The sequence below is a fragment of the Phyllopteryx taeniolatus genome, chromosome 10 (genome assembly GCF_024500385.1).
Source record: "Phyllopteryx taeniolatus isolate TA_2022b chromosome 10, UOR_Ptae_1.2, whole genome shotgun sequence".
Classification (NCBI taxonomy): Eukaryota; Metazoa; Chordata; class Actinopteri; order Syngnathiformes; family Syngnathidae; genus Phyllopteryx; species Phyllopteryx taeniolatus.
In genome coordinates, this window is record NC_084511.1 from 16,836,729 (window position 1) to 16,861,482 (window position 24,754).

Genomic DNA, 24,754 nt, shown 5'->3' on the forward strand with positions numbered 1-24,754 from the left:
GTGAAAAGTCTGTATCATAATGTACTAGTTTTTTTTTGGGGGGGGGGTTTAATCAAAAGAGTGGCTAGTGTGACAGATTTAAATTGCAGACCACTTAAGTATTGCACAGATGAGCAGATATTTTAACATTACACCTAACTTGAAAAAGGGCCTCCCCTTTTTATTTATTGATTTATTTATTTTATTAATTTAATCCCTTTTCCATTATGGAATTATGAATTTATAAATGAAATGCAGTGTAATCTTGCAATTTGAAATGGTTCCACTGACAATGGGCCAACTATTATCAAGCAAACAAATGAATTACTACTAATCAGTAGCTTGCTTAGGACTTCACATTTGCAGTGACGGAATGGGTTGTAGAACAGTTTTTTAATGAAGACCAAAGTATCCTGATCTTGAAGCTATATCATAGTTTCATACACAACCTGATAAACACATTTGCTACTCAAATGCATTTGACTAAATACTGTGGAATGTGGCATGGGCCAAGGAAAGAGACTATTTTGGCAGGGTTGCAGGATGGTAAAATCTAGAGATTCACAGAGGTCAGTGGACATGGACTGCCACCGACAAAGCACATTGGTTCAGCCTTGGCAGATGTCTGTGCTTGCGTGTGCCTCGCTGGTCTAGTTATGCCAGCATCTAAAGAGGACTGTTAAAAGGTGGTGTCTATATATGGAGATAATTGTGATTGTATGGTTATACAAGTTGTTTTCAGGATCAACTTCTCAGAAGGAGCTAGTTAAGATTTGCAGTTCTTTTTATGGAGTAGGTACATGGTCCCCAACATCATAGTTCATTAAATGACTGTGTCCCAGTGTACAAAAAGAGGTTCACATAGACAATAGAGTCAGGCCTTTCAGTACCAAAGTTGCCTGTCCCAGTCTAATACTTCAATCCTGATACCACATTTGCATATTTATCAAATGGTAATAATGTTGTCTATCCTTGCTGTGTAGGGACAGTCTGCTTTTTTTTACATTTTTTATTTTTTAATATAATATAGTCCATCTCTTGTTTTGCATATTGCTGGCATCATGCGGAAACCTTACATTTTTCACTTTTTGTAAGAAAGCCAAAAAACTGCTTTTTTGTTTTTTTGGAGCCATTAACATTGCATCGGTTATAAAATTAAAAAAAATAACACCCTTCGGAGTCAGACCAATAATATTGATTATTGACCAAATTTGGACATAGCAGGTTTTGGCCCAACACCAGCGATATAGTCTTTGTGGTGTAGGCCTTAAAGAGCGCGAGCTAATAAATCACTCTTCTGTAAAAATGTTTTCGGTTTAAACCAAAAATACCACTTCGTGTTGGTCGTGGGTGATTTTAGCCTACCAGCTGTCTTTGGGCAATAGGTGGGATTAGGACTGGGGAAATATACAGTCCGCTCGAAAGGTATTGGAACGGCAAAGTCACTTCCTTCGCTATTGTATACTGAAGACATTTGGGTTTCAGATCAAAAGATGAATATGAGACAAAAGTTCAGAATTCCAGCTTTTATTTCATGGTATTTACATCTATTAGCTTTTAGTCATCGTGATAAATTTACCGTCAATCACAGTGATCAGATGTGTGTATTTACTCGATCAAGCATGATGGAAGTGTGTGACAACAGCCAATTAGAGTAGTCCTTCTCCTGCCCCACTTACGTTTGCAAGTTTTGGGCGTAAACAGAAACTGCGCCTCCTCGCCCCCCTTTCGGATTTAGCCGTCCTTACATGGCCCTTCCTCGCCTCCGACCTGGCGACAGAGCTGCCTGATTGGCTCAGAGTGGTCTGGCGTTGTCTCTAAAGCAGTGTGGGGCAATGCTTTTAACTAGCCGATGTGCAATGTATGTTCATTAATTTGAAGAAGTAAACTCAAGTGATTAAGTGGAAAGTATAAAAATGCAAGCGCAGTCATCGCAGCCCGCCACTCACTGCTGCCAGCACATGTAGCATTAGCATATTATATATAATAGCCGCTGCTAGCGATGAGGCAACCAGACCGAAGCAGCAATCAGCTGTCATCATCATTATTCAGGTGGTTTGTAAAATGGCAAAGCAAGTTAATCTGTATTGTTAAAGATGATGCACATTTGAAAGTAGCAATAATGTTAACAGACAGGGTATGTAGCATCACTGGAGAATTATGTTTACAATCCAGGGCGCCTTAATTATCCCCCCCATTATTTCATCTTGTATATCTCCAAAATTACTTCAAGCTAGTGCACTGTACTGGTATATTTTACCTCATTTGTTGCAGTTGTTGTTATATTTTTCTATTTTGTTTAATTTTTTTAAGTGCTTAGTATGTCAATATAATGTTGTGGTTACTATTTTATTTACCATGAAGAGTGTTGTTGGCAAAAGATGTCAAATGTTTAACTACTCTCTAGCTGCTTTAGTGTTCAGTACTAATGCCTTAAAACTGGCTGTTGTAAAGTTAAAAAAAAAACAAAAAAAACTTGATGATAATCGATCGGTCACTATGGGGAACATTTTTTGTCAGATCGGCCAGCCCTTGGCGGGGTACAACCTCGACTCAGCCAGTCAATCTTTTGGCACATATGTGCAAAAATGACAATTGGAAATTATTTTCCTGCAATTTTTGTATGGCTACAAACGCAAACATTATGTGATGAACTAAAGTACATTTTAAGCATTAATCAAGTACACTGTTATTTTAACCATTTTATTTAAAAATATACTGTATATTTCGAGGATATTCTTTATAATGATGGCACATCTTCTGCACTATACAGATATGAAATTGTACATATACAATACAAAATATGCAAAGCATTAATTTTGCATGAACTGCTGGGTGAGAGAGGAAGGGATCGTTTTCCTTGTTTTTTCCTTTTTATTTTTTTGCGGCAGGGTAGGGAGCTTGAGGATGGGAATAGGAAACAAAAACATTTTACAAAGAGCCAAAGTGCAGAGGGACGCATTAATTCAACCATAGTTTTTAACAGTGAAATGTCAAAAGGTTGAGCAAACTTTATTGGAATGCGTTATATTTCCTTGGTTTTGCTGTACCAAAAATTGTTTGTGTCCCCTGAAAATCACTTTCAAACATGCAAGACAGATAAAAGGTTTGTTGTAATAGCAGTGCGAAGCTGAAGGAAATCAAAAGTAGAAACACAGACCTGCTTGAATCTTTTTCTTTTTTTTTTTTTTCTTTTTTTTTTAAATCATTTTTTTTCTTTTCATTTAAATTAAACAATTTGCTGTATAAAAACACTCAAAATTTGATGTAGACATTTCATGACAATATGCTGTCACACTGACACAAACATTTGAATATTTAAAAAAAAATTGACAGGCACAGAGCCACAAATGATACTGCCTGGCTGTCTCCAGTGTAACTTGGGTTGGTTTTGGTATTGTCTATTAATTCAACAATTTCTCAACATTTTCATAGGTTAAACATTGCACAGCTGACCAGTTTTAGTGAAAATTTTAGTTTTCATTGCAAACCGAATATGTTGTCACTCATTATTTGCCCATGTATTTTAAAAGGTAATAAAGATGCACATTAGTTCAAATAAACGAATACTTTACCCCTAGTTGCTCATTTCATGCTCGGCATCATATTCTCTGTGGCGCTCTTTTTCACCCTGCCCCCCACCACCAAATTGAGCACAAAGTGCGGAGCTGCAGCAGCAGCTTTAGTCTGATGCTAATGCACATCCTCTCCCTCCTGCATACAAATATGTCCTGACCCAGGCTTGCTGTTTGCTTATCACTTGATCACATTTGTTTTCAGGCTATTGACCACAGTTTAGGTTGTCACACCCGGTAACTGTCATAGTATAGAAGTTTGCAGATTGTTTATATGCAAATAGAAACTATTCAAAAAAATAAATCACTTATGCTTTTTTTTGTGACAGAGTTTGAGTCTAATAAAAACTATATTCGTGTCTGAACAACCAAATGTTGCTGGATCACTGGTGTGCGTGACAGGATATTTGATTCTTTTGCCTTGCCTTAATTGGTTTAATCTTGGGGCTTTCAGTCCTGATTAGTGTGTTAACTGTAAAGAGCCTTCGGTACTGGGAAAGGTTTGATTTTCACAAAAAAACGGTACCCTATCTGCCATTGGGTATTTTTGACAACGTATTTGTAATTTCTGTGTTTTATTAAAATAAAATGAAACTATTTTTACATCAATGACATCAGCGTTACAACAAACATGAAACACTTGTCGAATATATTCCCCTCAGGAACGGTGATTTGTAATCTCTGAATGCAAATGTCTCTCATTTCAGAAAAATTACACATCTACTTTATATTTTCGAGTGTTGGTTGGCTTGTTTACAGTGTTTGTTGTGTGGGTAAGAAGTGAATTCAAGTATTTTTAAAAGGATGCAATGTTTCCACTTAATGAAGTTAGCTGAGGTCATTTGAGCAAGTATATGCTATGTGCTGAGGAGTATTGACATATGGTGGAAACAGATCTTACAGCTGACACTTTGCTTGTTTAAAATGGTTGTCCCTGCCTTGCACGAACACCTTCCATTCATAGAAAAATAATTGTACGCCTATCTCTTAATCACCCTAATACTGTCATATCTGTCATGGGGCCAATAAGCATTTGTCATGTTTTCTTAAATCCCAGAAAGTAGAATTTTAATTTTTTTTTTATTTAACTTTTTTATTTTTAACATGAACTGGAAAACGAATTGAAAAAGCAAACCCTGTATCATCAAATGGTCAAATGGAAAACCATATGCCCTCGCAATAAATAAAGTTCATACTTCACACTCTTTGTAAGGCAGTTGCTGACACTTGCACTGCCCATAGCCATTAATGATCACAAGTGCTCCTTCTTCGTGACTGGGCTCATACTCATTATAGGGTACCTGTGTAGCTAGATCTGCCATAGGCTGCCGCTGCTGGGCCCTCATCTGTCGGCGGCTCTGAATAGCGGAACAGTGGCGTATCCGGCGCAGCGTAGGGGGGCAACACTTCCGTGACATATATACAACAAAAATGATGAAAAAAAATGTAAACAGAAGAGCCATAGTCCCCATGATAACCCTATGAGTCATAACAGTATTGTCCATGATGGAGAAGTCATCTGTTACAGCTGTCTCTTCCAATGCAGTAGTGGTTGCTTGAGAAATGATAGGTGTTTGTGTTGTGGTTATTGTGGTTGTGAGTGTGGTAAAGCTCCCAAAGTCCTCTCCATAGTCCTGTGTAGGGGTTGGCTGCATAATTCCAAAAAAGGAGCTTGTCATCTCTGTAGCGGTGGTAGCGTCTGTGGTTGTACTTGTGGTCTGAACAACTGGTGCTGAAATATTCTGGCAAAGGTGGAATCCATACACAGCGTCAAGAATTTCCTCACCTTGGGCATATTCAGGGCTATGGCAGAGAATGGAATGTTCCCACCTTCCCTTGAAGGTGCTTACCCAAGTGGCTAGAGAGCAAATCATTTTGGTACATTCCCAGAGGTTGCTAGACAATCCAATAGTACTTAGAGACTGCCACATATCCATTACTTGGGCATCCAGACTGCTTAATTTGTTGTTATCCAACAGCAAAATTTTGAGATTTGGCAGTGTTTGAAAGACATCAGGTGTCAAGCCACGGATTTCATTTCCTGTAAGGTCCAACTTCTCTAAAGTGGTCCAGGTCCACTCCATGCCACATGTTATGTTGCTGATCTTATTCCACTGCAGATACAGGAATTGGAGCCCAATGAGACGTGGAAAATGGGCCAAGTTGATCTTTGTTAGCTGATTGTGCTCCAAATGGAGCTCTTTGAGTTTGATGAGGCCAGCAAAACCATTTCGTGCTAGACTCCGTAGACGGTTGCTGCTAAGACCAAGGTATTCCAGGCTGCGACAGTCCCAGAATGCACGAACAGGAGTGGTACGAAGTAAATTGGAACGTAGGTGGAGTATTTGCAGCTTTCTTAATCCATGAAACAGTTCTGGTTCCAGTGCAGTCATCTGATTGAAGGACAGGTCCAAAATCTGCAGATTAATGAGGTGGATAAAGGTTGTATTGGGCAACTTGGTGATACGATTGGAGCTCAGATTAAGGTCTTTCAGCTTGTAGAGCCCTTGGAAGGCATCTTCTTGAACCGTAGTAATCTGGTTGTGGTCTAGGTGTAACCAGGTGAGCTGACTGAAGCCGTAGAATTGATCAGGGCTGAGTTCAGTGATGCTGTTGTGCCGTAGTGAAAGCCCCAGGGCCCCTTTGTCCACACCATCTGGGGGTGCCTGAAGTCCTTGGGTGTCGCAGTAGAACTGCAGGTCCTCACAGCGGCATTTTTGAGGGCAGGTTGTGCATGATGCAGAAGGGAGCAGGCACACAAGGAGCATGCTGATCATATACAGACAAAGAGCCGCTGGTGCAGGTCCCACCAATGGCCACCTTGAATGAAAACCTGAGTGGATTTGAAGATAAGAAAATGAGCATGGGGGATGTGGGGGAGGGTGGAATCTCATCCAAGCTAATGTTGAGAATTGAGCATCTTTACTGAATTTGTTTCCATTATGGCTCTAAAAACAGTTCAAGTTTCAATTCCACTTTTTGCCGCATGGTAGATTGTTTTTACTATCGTGATTTAACTATGATTTCATTAAGCCATTTTATGTCGATTACAAATCAATTTAGAATGATTTAGATACACCTCAGATAAAAGATGTAGTAATAAGCAACCACTCTGCAGTTCTCCTTTCATGATCTTGTTTGAAAGGCTATGTTATTCATGCCGTTTTCAAACCCTATTGCAATCAATGTGATCATCTATCATAACCAAGGAAAACCGTGCCAGAAAATACCTCTGTAACATTTGAATTAACTTGGTTTGCAATAATTTAGTGGAGAACAGCCTCTTTAAAGATTAACTGCTAACATTGCTTCATGAAGGACCACATCCTGTAGTGCAGTTGGAATATGTGGTTGTTTATACCAATACATAGAAAAATGAGTGTGTGTGTGTGTGTGTGGGTGTGAGCGTGTGTCTGTGTGTGTCAGTGGACAAGGAAAGAGTAGATAAATTGTCGATGAGGTTTCAGTTCTTTGCTTTTCTAGCTCCTACGTGCCTTCCCTAACCTTTCATATAAAGAGGCAAACTTACCCATTCTTTTGTGCACATCGGAAGCTGAATTCAACTGTCCTTCGCCACAGACTTCTTGAGCAACCACATGGAAGAAAAATCTAAATGGTAAGAACCTCCTTGGAATAGCACAAAATGAACCAGTCGCTTTTGAAATGAAGCAATACTCAGCCCACGCAAAGGAGAGAGAATATACATTTCCATGTCCCAGGATGTTTATTCCAGTTTTTCTTTGCTGTCCCATAAAATCCAGTAAATGTTCAAGTTGTCTTCTTTATCCAACAAGTCCTTGAAGTATAGCTGATAGTTTTTTTTTTTAAGTTGAATATTTGCAGTTCCTGCAAATCTGGATAAGGTTCTCCTCCTCCCTTTTTTTCTTTTGACCCTTTTCTTTCCTTTCCACTGCAATAATGTTAGATCAGCTGGTTACTTCAAGATCAAGCCTTATCCCTTTCATGGCTCTTAGTCTTCACCCCTAACTTGTTGATGGCATCCAAAGATTCTGCTTTTGACGCCGGTTAAGTCCCAACATTGCCTCAGCAGAGCCTTCATCTGCTTGCTGAGATGCAAGAAGAGAGGAAAAAAAGCCGAGCAGAGCCAGGGATGTTATTCTGTGCTTTTTGTTGCAGCCACTCACTGCTACAGAGTGGTGGCAGCCTGGCGTCGACCATCACTACTCTTTCTCTCTCTCTTTTTCTCTCCCACTCACGCAACCGCTTTCTCGCTTGCTCTCTTAGGCTCTCTCACTCGCTCGGTCTCACTCACTCACTCAGTCACTTGCTCTCTGCCTCATACCACTGCTTGTGTACCTCCAGTCTTCTCTTCCACCCCCACTTCTTCTCACTGACCTGTCACAATCAGAATATTGCACTTTTGAACATGTTAGGGTGGCCTGGTATTCAAATTAACCACACCTTTAAATCTAAGCCTTGCCTGGTCTGTAATCTATAAATAATAGTTTTTATAATGCCTGTAAAAGGACCAAAAACATTTATTGTAAATTTGACACACCACAGAGAAGTGTTTTTAAAAAGTCTTCCAAATTTGAATGAATAAAGCAAATCACCATGTATGTAAGATAAGGCTAAAAAAAATCATAAGATAAGGTCCGCCTTCGAGCTGCTGGACTTTGTGGTCATGTCTACTGAAGGTGCTGAAGACGGCCCTTCACCTGTCAATCAAATATGTTGCCCGTACGCTATGTGCTCGTGTCTAGTCAGCAACTTGATGAATGTGTGCCACAATGTTAAATAAACAGTTAACTTTCCCGAGTCTCTTGGTATGTGGGAAGGGGACCCACACACAATAACACTGACTGAGCGAGGCATTGACGCCTGCTGTGGTCGAACAAGCTCGTTAGCTCGCAAGCTAGCGAACTCTTAACCTTCCCTTAAGTGTCTCTGTTGTGCATGCACGTATAACGCATGGAGCAAGGCTGTGGAGTACTGGACGGCTCCAACGCCAGTCTGCTGGTCCATAAGCTCACTAGCGGCTAATAAGTACGAGCCTAGCCAATAGTAACAGGCAAATTGGCAGTGGGACCGTCCAACGCGTGGGTCATATTTAGTTTAAAATGCCTTACTTTTAACAGGATCCATCGCCGTACCGTGGCCAAAGGTGGGTTGGTTTTGCGCCTGTCAGCTAGTTGGTGCAGCCCTCGTCATCTGCCACACTGTGTTGGAACCTGCTTAGCTTTTTCCCATTCTTCCGTGGTCGCTGTGCAGCTCCCCGGGTTTGGCTATCAGATGCCTCCTTCCACAGAGATCGTCTCTGTGGAGGGATGCGGAGAAACTATGCACAAGTCAAAATGGCGTCTGCTCTAAACACAGGCTAAAAATGGTGAAATATTTTGTATTTTTTAAAGTAAATGCGAAGCGGCAGCAGTTGCATCTCTGCTCAGAATGTTATTCTAAGATTCGTTCTGATTTGAGTCTGAAATTTCCGTTGATCGCTTTTTCAGGCCCATTGAGTCCCCACCCATTCGTGAGCGGCCCTACTTGCCACAAATACTGTACCTGGGAAGCTGTCTTGAAGGTTCACATTTGAAACCCGCATCAACACTCTTTTTTGTTATAACCACATTTGGCTCTTTACCTGGATTAAAAAAATAAATAAATCACTAACACTGCCAAACTGCTTCTCGTTAAAATGACTTTCCTCCCAATCTTAGATTACGGCGATGTATGATATAGATAATCTTCAAAAACCTTCTTTCGCAAGATACACTATTACCATGGTGTCACTGCTTTGTCACTCAAGTTCCATTTAATACCCACCACTGTGTACTGTACTCCCTGTTCAGTTAGCCCTCTATTATTTCACACAGACAAACAAATCCAGTGGTACCTGTTTATATTTAAAACACTCAATTGCTAAGACTCCACCCTATCATCACTCATTGCTCACCATTCATACCACCACCCACACTCTCCGTTCCAGAGGTTTCATTAACCTCTTTATTCCCAAAGTCTGTACCACTTTTACCAACCCTACCCCATCTTTTTGTCAATGTTATGCCCCACACAACTAGAACATCTTAGATCAATGAATAAAACACACCTTCTGCATCCCCATTTTATCATTTAAAAGGTTAGTGAGCGAAACTGTACATAGCCGCAGGACCCGTTTTAAGCCTGTTTTTATTCACCATATGCCGTCATGTAACCCTGTAACTCTATTATTTGTATTTGCTTCTCTTTTTTTTGTCTGGCCGCTGATCGGCCAGGTCGGCATTGCAAATGAGAATCTCTTCCCAATTGCCTTCCCTAGATAAATATATCTTAAATACATGCCCATTCTTAATAAGCACAATGCACTTTGCTCTTCTATATACAGTAAGGTATAGAATGGGATCTTTGTCTTAATTACATATTTATATTTTACATTTCGCTGAGCCCGCCTCAGAGAACCCTCATGGAAAGGCGTGTCGGTGGAATTGAGGAGCTCTTCGAAGTATTCTCCCCACCGTCTCACAACGTCCCGAGTCGAGGTCAGCAGCTCCCCATCCCCACTATACACAGTGTTGATGGTTCTATCTCTGGGGTTGAGGTCACCGAGGTGGTTAAAAAGCTCCTCGGTGGCAAGGCCCCGGGGGTGGATAAGATTCGCCCAGAGTTCCTAAAGGCACTGGATGTTGTGGGGCTGTCCTGGTTGACACGCCTCTGCAACATCGCGTGGACATCGTGGACAGTGCCTCTGGGTTGGCAGACTGGGGTGGTGGTCCCCCTTTTTAAGAAGGGGGATCGGACTGTGTGTTCCAACGACAGGAGGATCACACCCTCCCTGGTAAGGTCTATTCAGGGGTGCTGGACAGGAGGGTCCGTCGGGAAGTCGAATGTCAGATTCAGGAGGAGCAGTGTGGTTTTTGTCCTGGCCGTGGAACAGTGGACCAGCTCTACACCCATGGCAGGGTCCTCGAGGGTGCATGGGAGTTCGCCCAACCAGTCTCCATGTGTTTAGTGGACTTGGAGAAGGCGTTCGACCATGTCCCTTGGGCGGTCCTGTGGGGGATTCTACGGGAGTATGGGGTACCGAACCCCCTGATACGGGCTGTTCGGTCCCTGTACGACTGGAGTCAGAGTTTGGTCCGCATATCCGGCAGTAAATTTGGACTTGTTTCCGGTGAGGGTTGGACTCTGCCAAGGCTGCCCGTTGTCACCGATTCTGTTCATAACTTTTGGCATCTTTATTTGCCAAGTATGTCCAAAAAACACACAAGGAATTTGTCTCCGATAGTTGGAGCCGCTCTAGCACGACAACAGACAGTCAATTGACAGAGAATACTTTTGAGACATAAAGACATTGACAAAAACAGTCACTGAGAAATAAAGGGTTGCTAGTTATTTGGTAATGCCGGGACAAATATATATTTTTTATTTATTTTTATTTTTTTTTACAATTGTGCAAAAAGATGCAGAGTCCTCTAGCACTTAGAGCAGTTTGAATGACTAATATAGCAATAGTCCGATGCAATGACCATTGTGCAAAGGGCGCCGAGATATCAAGGAATGTATGCAGTTTAAAGTGACTAGTAGTACAATAATCTGGGACAATGTTGATTGTGCAAATGTTGCAGATACTCCTCAGTCGATGTGCAAGTGGTGGTCAACAACAGATATGCAAATAGTGCAGCCTGTTGAGACTACTACAGTGAGTGCATGAGTAATATATAATTTGCCCCGACAGAAATGTGACAGCGAGGGAGTTTGTCTGTATTGCCATATTTTTAAATTGTCAAGAACATTACCACGGGACAGATATTGCAGTATATTATGTAATAGGACAAAATTAATTCTGCTTACTGTTTAGTTGGACAACATCTTCATTAAGGTCTGTCACTCCATTATTCTCCAGCAATAGGTTTTTGGGTCCGAAACCAAAAATGCACATTTCGGCCATTTTCAGGCAAACATTTTCGGTGGCTGAAAATTCAGGACATCGCTAGTGAAAACCCTGTAACCTAACTAGTTCCCTTTTGCCCTTTTCTCTTCATCTAATTTCTGTGTTCTCTCTCTCATCTGCCATGCTGTGTGAATCTTTGGCAGCTAACTAGTGTGTGTCTATGTGAGAAAAGTTTAGTTCTAGTAACTGCCAATTGAGCATTTTGCAGAATGAGGCTGAACATCTCTGTTCTGTCGGGAACAGTGGTTGCAGTTTGACTACTGCTTAGCACTTAGCTTTCACTTCTGCTAAGAAGAGTTGAAATGTTTTTGTACATAATTTACACTTGAATTAAATTGTAGGTTTAAAAATAGTATGTTAAATTTTTATTCATTTGTGAATTTCCATTTTTTAAATAATACAAGTGAAACCTCCAAAGTCGAACACAATCGCTGGTTGACTAACATAATTTCCTAGAGAATCAATAAAGCATTTACCTACAATGTTCTATTAAAATAAGTTTGCCCATTTAAACTGTTTTCTCATTCCAAATTTTTACACTTTAAAACCTAATTATATATAAATACATATATATATGTATATATAACATATTTTAAGTGATATTTTAACATTCCTAATATTTCATACCAGTCAAAACCTAACTAACCACTGAATGATACAACCCTTGATACCCTTATCCTTATAGGGTCACGGGCGAGCTGGAGCCCATCACGGCTGACTCTGTGCGAGATGTAGGCTAAACCTTGAACTGGTCGCCAGCAAATCGCAGGGCACATATAGACAACCATTCGTACTCACATTCATGCTTATGGTGAATTTAGTCTTCAATTAACTTACCATGCGTGTTTTGGGGATTTGGGAGGAAACCAGAGTACCCGGAGAAAACCCACACAGGCATGGGGAGAACATGCACGCTCCACACAGGCGAGGCCGGATTTGAACCCGGGTACTCAGAGCTGTGAGGCAGGTGTGCTGACCAGTCGTCCACGGTGTCACCATGATACAACTAAAATAAAGTCTAATTACTCAATGATGATTTTGAACACAGCCTCAACATAAAAATTAAAACCAGTTTTGCCAATACTTTGGTCGACAATAGCCAGTCTCAGAGTATGGGAAAACGGCATGTTTCTATTATAGTCTGTTGTTTCTAGTGATTTTAATTTCTGCTCATTCCTTTTTTTGACCAGGATAACTTTTAACTTTTAATTTTCAATTCAATTATTGTAATTCCGATAACCCACATTTTTTTGTGGATTAAAATAACTATTTTTTGATTCATAGTGGAATCTCAATAGAATGGACTAACAGGGGCGGGCGATCGTCCAATATACCCGATTGTCCGTTACACTAAAGCATGTTTTTTTGTGGCCATATGCACCCATATTACTGAACAGTACAAAATGGCTTTGTAGGGTATTTTTCATGGTCTAAAACGCCCACAACAGTACAAAGTGATTGTAAATAAATATAAAAAAGCTGGAAAATATTTGAAAGTTTCACATTTTATCCAAACCTCCCACGCTAGTGTGCTTGGTCATGGTGACATTGTTGACATACAGTACTCATCATAGGCTAGAGGCTTTCATGAGCCGCAAGGAATTAGTGTGCTTCCTCCCTTGTTCCAAATCTGTTGCTAAAGGTGAATGTCTTGACAAAATGTCACTGTACAAAAAATAGCATGTTTCAGACACCATAGACTTTTGTAGTCATCAGTTAACCACCATGTTGCCTTCGCTCTCTCTCTCTCTCTCTCTCTCTGAGCTGCGCTCTATGCACAATAGATATTAGATATAACCACTGCCACGTCAATGCCCCACATTCAACAAGGCCGGCACGGGAGGAACACCTTTCGAATTTGGATCTTGTCATATTGTGTATCTGTGACTTGATAATACATCAGTTCCATTTTCTGCCTGCATTGCACCACAGCATGAGTAAAAACGGGGGCCAATTCTGGAACTAACAGACATCGTCAAGAGGAGTTTAAGTGACAAATGGAAACAATTTTTGGTCACTTTTTGTCCCGACGGTCCATTTTATCTGATACCTGTTTTATCGAGGTTCCACTGTTCTTTAAATTTTTTTATTTAATCTTTACTATGGTAGACTTTATCGCACTTACAGTAACATAACGAGTGGTTCTGTCACCCAGTTCACTGTCTCTGTGTGACGTACAGATCTTTAAAACCGAGCAGCAGCATAGGCTGTTAGCTGCTCCTCGTCACACACCCTCACACCGAATTTTCATGAAACTTGAGAGGTCTGATTAAAACTGGTACGTAGGTAGTCTCAGAAATTTATTTGATTAAAGCAACCTTATTAATGAGCATCCATAGTATTTGTTTTATCATCATTGTTCTGTAGCGTAGTGTATACAAATAATTTGCAAACAGGGGTCTTGAAAAGGGTTTATTTGTTTATTGCTGGATCACCATTACCTTTTGCTGCATATAAAAGCTAATCTTTCTGGCGTCTGTCAGAAAATAAAACTTTATTGGGGCTTATCTCACGACACACAGTCATTACAATGCTACCAATTCTCTCTCGTTTTCTTTACAGGCTGGCAGAAAGGACAGGAGTGATGCGCTGAACACAGCCATTGACAGAATGACAAAGAAAACGAGAGATCTCCGCAGACAGGTATGTTTTTTGTTGTTTCCCCCTCTTAATCCCCCCCAACACCTGTGGTTTTTGAATTGTATCATTTTCCACCACCTCCCCCTTTTTAGGTACAACAATTAATGTATGTAAATAAATAAGTGGCATAACATATATGCTTTGAAAAGTTGAAACATTGCCATTTTCTTGTATTTCTCACCCCATAGCTACGTAAAGCTGTAATGGACCATGTGTCTGACTCATTTTTGGAAACCAATGTACCCCTCCTGGTTCTGATTGAAGCTGCAAAGAATGGCAATGAGAAAGAAGTCAAGGAATATGCACAGGTGTTCCGTGAGCATGCCAACAAGCTGATTGAGGTAATGTACAATGTTGACTGTTCTTTGACAAAACCCACTGCAACCTAAAGAATTTTTTTTGTTTTGTTTGTTTTTTTTTTGACTGACTGACTGTTCTTATTTTACTTGGCCTACTAGAATCATTGGGCTTTCTAGGTTCTCTATATGTAACAGTGATGACATACAGTTGTTCTGTATGCAGTGTTGCGAAGATGACCAAAATTGGAAATATATTTTCAATTTTCAATTACAAGTTACCCTATTGAAAATGAAATAGTAGTGCAACTATTTCAGTTAATTTCTCAAAGTAATATAATTACAATTATTAAAGTTTGAGTACTTCTTAATTTTGAATTAATGTCCTCAACTGTTAACCATTTTCACATTTTAAGACCTGATACTTTTGAAACCTTTCAGCAGTACTTAAGACTACACAAAGACAATATATTAAGTCTGAGGCTTAATACGATCAGGATTTCTGGGGCCGATCACCGATCAAGTTTAAAAAAACGATAAAACGGGCATTCAAGGATTGGCCACTGACATAAGTTTAGGTCAAATCAACATTACAACATGACAGAAATAATGGGTGCCAACTTCCTGTGATAAAATGACTTTATTGCAATTAAATTACTTTAACAAATACGGTTAATGACATGCTTACTCTAACTTTCTCACTGTCCCGGCTATATGGACGGGTGTTGTCCAGAGTGTGCGTCTGTTTGGCTTTGTTTTTTCTAAATTTATTTATTTATTTATTTTGTTTGTTTTCCTCCACGCTGCGTTGCTTGAACACGTCATGCTCCTCCTTGTGTACATTCTTTAGTTGCCCGATCAAATTTGTTGTGTTGAAGCATTTAGATGACTTTCTCCATGACGTACTTGAGTTGTGCACAGACTGCAGATAACTTGCGTGCTGTTTGTCTGAGAGACCACAAAATAGTCCCATACCGACACAAATGTTTTTTCACAGACAAAATTGAAAAAAAACTTTATTGGCCTGCATATAGTTACAGTACTACACCACAAGACACGTGACAAGGCTAAAAATAAACAAACTTTTGGATTCATACGCGACGGTGACGCGGAGTAAATCCAGTCATTGACGTCATCGATCGGCTCCGCGAATTATGACATGAAGGCCGATCACCATAAAATGATAATTATCGGCCGATGCCGATCAAACCGATCTGATCGGTGTAAAGTCTAATTAAGACTCCACAAGATTGAACTTCAGAACAGCTGTATACAGTACACTTAGTGTAAAACATTTTGTATTAACAAATCTATAAACATTCGCAGTTGACTTTCAACAGTCAATGCAAATTTGGTGCAGATTTTAAATTACAACACCTTCTTTATATCATTCAAAAGTGGCCAACAGAATGATGCATAACCTAACAGATTTTACAGGCTGTGTACATGTAAAGGCCTTTTCACACTGCACTTAGCAGCGCACCGTTGACAAACCATGTCGTGACATTGTCAAGTACATATTGATGAGGTGCCGTCTACTTCTCATTTACCAGTGGGAAAAGAGTTAGTGTTAGTCCCAGGTAGACTACTACGTCAGCACTTCCAAATAGGGGCAAGCGTGCACCAGGGTGCTGTTGTCCTTGCCACCAGCTGTGCGTCTTTTTAATATAAAGGTCTTTGTGTCCTCAGGTTCGACATCAGCTTTTTTGACATTGAAAACTAAAATACAAGGATGCCTGAAAATTGTATTGCTTAGGCTACGATTGCACACAGCACTGTACAATCACAAAGGGGACCGGGAACAGTGCCCCCACCATCATGGCCGCCACGTAGACAGGACGTGGACCCAGCACATGACTAGAGCGACCCACTCACAAATGTCTGCTTAGAAGAAGGATGTTCCCAGCATGCTTTGCGGTGCACTTTGTAAAATAATTGGTAGTTAACCAAGCTAAACGCTGCTCTCTTCTAGCCTTTGTTTCTGCCTGCATTGTTATACTGTAAGTCTGTGTCTTTGTGATATCTCGGGCTAGTTGGTATGTGGGTGTCATTTCTTGGAACCATAACTGTGTGTTGTATGATTAATAATGACCTTCTGGTCATGTTCACGCCATTGTTAAAGGACTAGGCACTTTACCACTGCCAGCTGCATAAGATGCTAGCTTGTTCTACCTGCGATTAGCTTAAAAAAAAAAAAAAATAATTTAGCTTATGCAGGGATGTTTCATATGTATCTACGAATGTATTCATAGAAATTTCCAAAAGCAACTGTAATTAAATTACATTAAAATAAATACATTAATTAAAATTACTTTATCCCAGTAATATACTGAATTACAATTACGTACATTTTGTAATGAAATTACCTAACGGCGTTATGTTATTTGTTACTCCTCTACACTGACTGCATGTTTCCACCCTATTGTTAATTTGATTTGCAATGTTCCTGAGGAGTGCTAACCGTTTCATCATGAATAATGCTCCCCAGTTCTCTAACATTTTTGGGTTTGCATGCTGCAATCAAATACTTTGGTTTTTACTCTGCTCGATATTGAAATTTATACTTTTCCCTAAGAACGTGAGAGTAGATGATAGACCACAAAGTGATGACTTTGGAGCAACAAGCCAGAGGCAGTACTAGCTGACCTCATTAGTGTACTTTCACTCAATTCCTTGAATGTCCATGTCTGAGCTTCAAATGCTGACATTTGAAATGGGACATCTCCCCATGGGCAGTTGACCACACGTCCACTGCATTGGCTGGTCCAGTGAGAACAGAGCAGTTTAAGCTTTTGCCAAACAAAACTGCTGGTGAATTGGACAGAATGGGGCACCACATCAGGGAGGGAACCTTTAAATTGCCAAGAAACACCTCACTGTCAGGCCTCAGGACATTGAGAGGCTTATAGGCATGTTTGTATGATAGCTACTTGAAGAGTAAAATACCTTGTGTGACTGATAGTAGCTTGTAGTAGTCAGGGTGGAAAAAGACTATGTAATCAAGATTTAAATGTTATGAACAATGCCTCCAGTGTCAAAACCTTTCCAATGTATAGCCTTGTTATCTCCCTTTTCTATATTCCAATAAGATTAATAATAACTAATTGTTTTCAGTGAAGTGCATATTTTTTTTTGTAGAACGTAGTGTATATTGGCGTTTGGATAAAATTATATATTAAAAAATAATTTATTTAAGAAATCGTCGAAGCAGCAGAGACAACAGTTTTGTCCAAAATATGGACAAAGTTGTTCTTCCCTAATTGTTAATGAAAGGAAAATCCACATTAATTTAAATAACTTGAAACTGACGAATAAGTAATAATAAATGATTTTAAAAAATACTGAAAATTAACCAATGAAAATCACACATTGCTTTTGAATTGTGGTACAACAAAATCATTTTAAGACAAATTAATGAAACAGGTACCCTTAACTTACTTTGTTGTGCTCAAGACTACACTGTCTGAGACCAGATCTCACCGAAACCAAGACCTTTGGGAGTCTTAGCCCCTTATGTTATGATTCTACATTTTTGTGTTGAAGGACAGCCAGGCACCTTGTCGGGCATCTAAGGGGTCCTCGTGGATATGTGTGTATTTTGTTTACCACAGATGGCAGTTGTTTTTATCATCAAAACCTGTTTGTGATGAAGATGTCAGACAGAAATATCCAGGCAGTACAATGCAGACAGCCCTAGTTTGAAGACGTCTGTGACGCTAATTAGAGAACACATCTTGGTTTAATACGTCCCTATTGTCAGGTTAGTCTTTTATAGGGGTACCATCATTTTGGTCCATGCCTGTTTCATTAGTTTGTTTTTCAAAAGCAATGTCCAAATTGGTTAATTTTCAGTAATTTTTTATTTTCATTGTATTTGGTCCCACCATTTTTGGACCTGTGTAGAAAATGGATAGATTTACATTGCTTTAGATCAAAATCCTTAAATTTGTGCTCCTAAAAATGGCTTTTGACAAACCAGTTGCCCTATTCTACCCACATGATGAGCACAAGAGTTTGTAGCCTAAAGGCAAATGGTCCATTAGTTTGCACACATTTGTTTGAAACGGTTCTGACATTATGACTGACCCACATTCATCTTTATATGCCATCTAAACAGATCCCACTAACTTTTGTCAGAACTGTGTCGCTTTTAGTAGGTGAGTGACATTTACTCGGGAATATTTAAAATTAAAAACACAAGACCCAAATATCGGTCAACACTTTTTCTCCTGCTGTAGTAAATTTACGAGTTGTAGTAGATTACATTTAAACACATTGTCTGGATAATCCAATTTTGGCATAGTGCCTCTCATCCCAGATGTTATTTTTCTGCATTGTTGCCAGCATATCCAAACAGTCTGTGACCTACATTTTTCTGGAGAAGCATGTTTCTTGGGAAGATGTGAAAATTATTTTTAAAGTTATTATGGACACTTCCTTTGTTTGCAAGTCTTAAATGAAAATCAGAACTTTTTCACTTATTTTCTTGTGTATGCTGGTTCTATCTTATTCTTCTATTTAGGTGGCCAACTTGGCCTGCTCCATCTCCAACAACGAAGAGGGAGTGAAGCTGGTCCGGATGGCAGCATCTCAATTAGAAACTCTTTGCCCTCAGGTACTGCTGTTTACACCCATTTCCATTAAACTTGCTTCCCCCCCCCCCCCTAGTTGTAAAATATAAAGAAAAATAAATGTTTTAACCATGTAAGGAAATACAATATTGTGAGTTGACTGTTAGAGCAACTGTGTACACATCAAAGGATTTGATTATAGACTCCTGCATAATACTTTCTTTGCGCGTCTTGATACTAAATAGTTGTTTACTCTTTAACTTGCGTTTATCAAATTATTGAAAAAAATTACCCAAAGACCTATTAGTGTCATAATTATAATCGTCTTTAATGGCCAAGTATGTTGAAAACACAAGGAAATTCTCTGCGGGAGTTGGAGCGACTCAAATACGACAGTAAACAAGCCACTATGGCAAAATATACATTTAGGACATAAAAAGTACGGCGAGTCATTGAGGAATGTAGAAGTACCCGTATGTGGAAATGCTGATATCATGGCAATTGTGCAAATGATGGAGAGAGTCGTCAACCAATTTAAAGTGACTGGTAGTGCGATAATTCTGATGCAAAGCGAAATTGTTGCACAGAGTCCAAGGTGGCCAATAGGTAATTGTTATGCAAAGAACGCAGCGTGACAAAGCTACAATAATGAGTATGGCAGTAATGTCACAACAGAGACATGCAAAGTTGGCAAAAATGGACTATGTCACTCTGGAATGTACAGCAGAGCCCCCATAATTTCATTCAGCCCATCAGAGCATACGATCAATTGTTTTCTGAAATATGCTATCTTCAGAGTACAGTTTAAATACTGGAGTTGTAGATTGGGGTGTTATTAATTGTCCAATTATTGCAGTTGGTGCAATCAATCTAATGAAGCCATGTCTCTTACAGGTAATTAATGCAGCTTTGGCCTTAGCTGCAAAGCCTAACAGTAAGGTGGCACAAGACAATATGGATTTGTTCAAGGAGCAATGGGAGAAGCAGGTCAGAGTCCTCACTGATGCTGTTGATGACATAACATCCATCGATGACTTCCTTTGTGTTTCTGGTAAGTTGTACTTATGAGAACCCCCAATGCCAAAATATGTGATGCAAATCATAATGTATTATATAGAGACTTCTACTAAGTGCAACTGTTGTGTTGTCCCCCAGAGAACCACATCCTGGAGGATGTGAATAAGTGTGTTATCGCTCTGCAAGAGAAAGATGTGGATGGTTTGGATCGCACTGCCGGGGCGATTCGAGGTCGTGCTGCCCGAGTAGTTCATGTGGTCACTTCTGAAATGGACAATTATGAGCCTGGAATCTACACAGAAAAGGTGTTGGAGGCCACAAAGCTCCTGACTGACACAGGTGCAACTCAGATATGACAATGAAATTGATTACAGTGCCAGAATGTTTTTAACCAGTAGAGTTGTTCAAAGGCATCCTAATCATAACAGATTAATCATAAATTACTTGGTTGGTTATTAACGGTTACTACGGTATGCAGTAGTTGTTGCATGATTGCAACAAGGAATCAAATTAACATAAGCATTCATTCACATTGCAGTTTAGTGTTGCATGATACCGGAAAAAAAAATTCCGCCTCAATTTAAAAAAAAAAAAAAGAAAAAAAAAAATACAGGATCAGGATTTATGGTTTTGTCCGAAATGTACTAAAACAAAAACGCAGCACAGTACGACAGGAACAATGGTGCAATGACATTGATAACTTTGCGTTCCTAGCAGCTCTTGCTGACTAAATATTAACAAAATATTTTATCTTATCTACTCTTACAAAACAAATTCCATATCAGTCTTTTACCTAAAGCATTGTGATACAAATATTTTTCGTAGTAATCAATTTGTACAATTATAGACTATTACAAAAAACAAAGAATGGATTCACTCACATTTGCGCAATGTTCCTGAATCCACCTCGCATACTCACACAGCTGCGGCGTGCCTCGCTAGTTTCAATCTAAAGAGCGAAATAGGAAATACAGCAGGTGTACATTGTTTCCCGTGTCCTCTTTCATACTTATCAAGCAAGGAGATAACATAAGCATACAACACTCTGGGCTGCTCTGCGTGTTGTTTGAAGCGTTATAATTTACTGGAACATGGGTGCTAATCTTATTAGCATGTCAAAACGAGTCCCCCTGCTGGTCACTTTTTAATATACTGTATATTACAGCTGTGTGACAATTGTGCACGCGTACATCGTGATGACTATGCTCAAACAATATCGTGCAGCCCTAAGTTCAAACATCCCAACAAATGCAAATTGACAAAATAGCTTGTGGCAGGATCTGGTGGGATAAGTCAATGGACCAAAAAAAAAAACAAATTTAAAAGCGCCTGAACTCAGCTTTTTTTATGTTTGTGCGGTGCGAAGAGATGCCTTATTTTACATGTGAATCACAAAAACTAGAGTCCTAAACTTTGATAAGAAAAAAATATAGTAAAAAAAATTAGCCAGTACATAGCCATCTATTCTAGCTGTGGAGTTGATTAACAGCTTAACCTCTCTGCTCAAATGTATAGTGACCTCTGTTTTGGCTTTTGTGTGGGTGTAATGAGTAATTTTGAATTGTCTGTGGTTACCATTTGGTTGGCATAAGCTCAATGTGGTTCTTTAAAGAAATTTTCCTCAGTGTTTTCCCCCCCCATCTTTCATCTCACCCTCCCTCAGTGATGCCACGGTTCACAGAGCAAATTGAGTCTGCAGTGGAGGCCTTGAGCGCAAACCCCTCACAACCAGTTGATGAGAATGAGTTCATTGATGCTTCCCGTCTTGTATATGATGGCATTCGAGACATTCGCAAGGCTGTCCTCATGATTAGGGTAGGTTGCGAACATTGCTTCCTCCCTCATTCAATTTATATTGTATCTTGTGTAAATGTGAATATGTTCATTCTTTAAACCCTTACATTTCATTCATTTACAACCTTCTGTTGCTGCCGTAATGCTGAAACAAGGGACCTCTGAACCCTTTCGAGTAAAAAGCATATTACCATCTTAGTAGGGTAGGAAGGGTATGGTTATTTATATATATATATATATATATATGTATGTATTTGTTTATATGTAAATAAGTGTATGTATGTATGTATAGATATGTATGTGTATGTATATGTATATATATGTATGCATGTATGCATGTATATATGTATGCATGTATATATATGTGTATATGTATGTGTATGTATGTGTATGTATATGTGTATATGTATGCATGCATATATGTGTATATGTATGCATGCGTATATGTGTATATGTATGCATGCGTATATGTGTATATGTATGCATGCGTATATGTGTATATGTATGCATGCGTATATGTGTATATGTATGCATGCGTATATGTGTATATGTATGCATGCGTATATGTGTATATGTATGCATGCGTATATGTGTATATGTATGCATGCGTATGTGTATATGTATGCATGCGTATATGTGTATATGTATGCATGCGTATGTGTATATGTATGCATGCGTATATGTGTATATGTATGCATGCGTATATGTGTATATGTATGCATGTGTATATGTATGCATGCGTATATGTGTATATGTATGCATGCGTATATGTGTATATGTATGCATGCGTATATGTGTATATGTATGCATGCGTATATGTGTATATGTATGCATGCGTATATGTGTATATGTATGCATGCGTATATGTGTATATGTATGCATGCGTATGTGTATATGTATGCATGCGTATATGTGTATATGTATGCATGCGTATATGTGTATATGTATGCATGCGTATATGTGTATATGTATGCATGCGTATATGTGTATATGTATGCATGCGTATATGTGTATATGTATGCATGCGTATATGTGTATATGTATGCATGCGTATATGTGTATATGTATGCATGCGTATATGTGTATGTTTATGCATGCATGCGTATGTGTATGTTTATGCATGCATGCGTATATGTGTATGTATGTGTATGCATGCGTATGTGTGTATATGTGTATGCATGCATATGTGTATATATATGCATGTGTATATATGTATGTATGTATATATATATGTATGTATATATATGTATGTATGTATATATATATATGTGTATATATATATATATGTATGTATGTATGTATATATATATGTATGTATATATATATATATGTATATATGTATGTATGTATATATGTATGTATGTATATATGTATATATGTATGTATGTATATATATATATGTATATATATATATGTATATATATATATATGTATGTATATATATGTATGTATATATATGTATGTATGTATATATGTATGTATATGTATATATATGTATATATGTATGTATGTATATGTATATATGTATGTATATATATGTATGTATATGTATGTATGTATGTATATATGTATGTATATATGTATGTATATATGTATATATATGTATGTATATATGTATATATGTATGTATATGTGTATGTATATATGTGTATGTATATATGTATGTATATATGTGTATATATATATGTATGTATATATGTGTGTATATATATGTATGTATATATGTGTGTATATATATGTATGTATATATGTGTGTATATATATGTATGTATATATGTGTGTATATATATGTATGTATATATGTGTATATATATATGTATATATATATGTGTATATATATATGTATGTATGTATGTATGTGTATATGTACGTGCGCACACGCGCGTGTACGTGTGTGTATACATGTGTATATATACAGAACCCTGTGAGGGTCACCACAACAGAGACACCAGCCCAAATAACACAAAGCACTTCAGGAAAGATACTTATTTTTGGGTTGTAGGCATAGCTTGATGCCTAACTGCACGATGTAGTTGTGTAGAAATAAGCCAAGCTATTATTACTTGGTAACTCACAATTTCAGTGCATAGCCATAGACTGTGCGCATCAGTTATGTAGTGGGGGAGGGCCTCATGTCCGAAAGTATAGGCCCCAGCCCACTTCCGTCACGGGGCTAGTTTTTGGCCCCGTCCAAATAATCTGGCCAACTGAGATGGTGAAATGATTTTAAGCTATATCTCAACAATTCAGTCCTAATTTGTTCTCAGTCTTTGCACATTTTTCAACACTTACATTCAAACATATTTAATTTATTTAGAAACAAAACACAAAAATGACTTTGGTTCGACTTTAAAGATTAAGGCGGATCAAATTTAATGTAGCAACACTGGGGTACACAACTGTTTATCTTCCTCTTTTCCAGGAATGCCAGATGGGATTCTGAAATATTATATTTTTTTATACTACATCATTCCTTCATTTTCCTCTGTTGCCCAAACCGCTACATGGCTATTTTTATGCACAAATCAATCTACATTTTCACATACTAAGTTATTCGACGCAGACTTATGTCATGTCATGCCGCACATGCCATTGTGTTTCTTTTAAATAGGCTGCATTCATGGTTTTTAATAATGTGAAAAGTCTTAGAAGGTGTGGGTGTAACTTGTTTTTTACCTCTTTTAACAGACCTCTGTACATTTTTTGCTCTTTTACAGACTCCAGAGGAATTGGACGACTCCGACTTTGAAACTGAAGACTTCGATGTTCGCAGCAGGACCAGTGTGCAGACAGAAGATGACCAGCTGATTGCTGGGCAGAGTGCAAGGGTGAGTCTGGAGTTTCTGTTTATGATGTTAACAGACCACACAAACCCATATACTGGCACAAAAATCATACAGTGGATTATATCCAGGGGCCGAAATTAACTTGACTCACCGCAAAGATTAGTTGGAAGATGAAAAAAATCCACCG

At 38.8% G+C, this 24,754-nt stretch overlaps 2 protein-coding genes across 5 annotated transcripts in view; one reads left to right on the top strand and one right to left on the bottom strand.

Moving 5' to 3' along the window:
* The window catches only part of ctnna1 (catenin (cadherin-associated protein), alpha 1), a 102,012-nt gene that overhangs the window by 36,144 nt on the left and 41,114 nt on the right, over positions 1–24,754 (top strand). For all 4 annotated transcript variants that reach the window (XM_061788672.1, XM_061788674.1, XM_061788673.1 and 1 more), the window contains 7 exons: positions 14,026–14,106; positions 14,292–14,444; positions 18,922–19,014; positions 19,865–20,021; positions 20,126–20,326; positions 21,651–21,802; positions 24,499–24,609. In XM_061788672.1, coding sequence (XP_061644656.1) covers positions 14,026–14,106; positions 14,292–14,444; positions 18,922–19,014; positions 19,865–20,021; positions 20,126–20,326; positions 21,651–21,802; positions 24,499–24,609 — 948 coding nt within the window. The remainder of the gene's footprint in view (positions 1–14,025; positions 14,107–14,291; positions 14,445–18,921; positions 19,015–19,864; positions 20,022–20,125; positions 20,327–21,650; positions 21,803–24,498; positions 24,610–24,754) is intronic.
* Positions 442–8,282, bottom strand: lrrtm2 (leucine rich repeat transmembrane neuronal 2). Its single transcript, XM_061788677.1, has 2 exons — positions 7,084–8,282; positions 442–6,387 (listed from the first exon to the last, which is right to left on the bottom strand). Exons 1-2 carry the CDS (start codon positions 7,304–7,306, stop codon positions 4,745–4,747), a joined length of 1,866 nt encoding a protein of 621 aa, XP_061644661.1. The 5' UTR covers positions 7,307–8,282; the 3' UTR covers positions 442–4,744.

Excerpts from the sequence above, each read along its gene's own strand:
- lrrtm2 (XM_061788677.1), bottom strand. The coding sequence starts at position 7,306 with ATGGGACAGCAAAGAAAAACTGGAATAAACATCCTGGGACATGGAAAT. Across the intron at positions 6,388-7,083 it reads CGATGTGCACAAAAGAATGG|GTTTTCATTCAAGGTGGCCA; the intron begins GTAAGTTTGCCT and ends AAATCCACTCAG.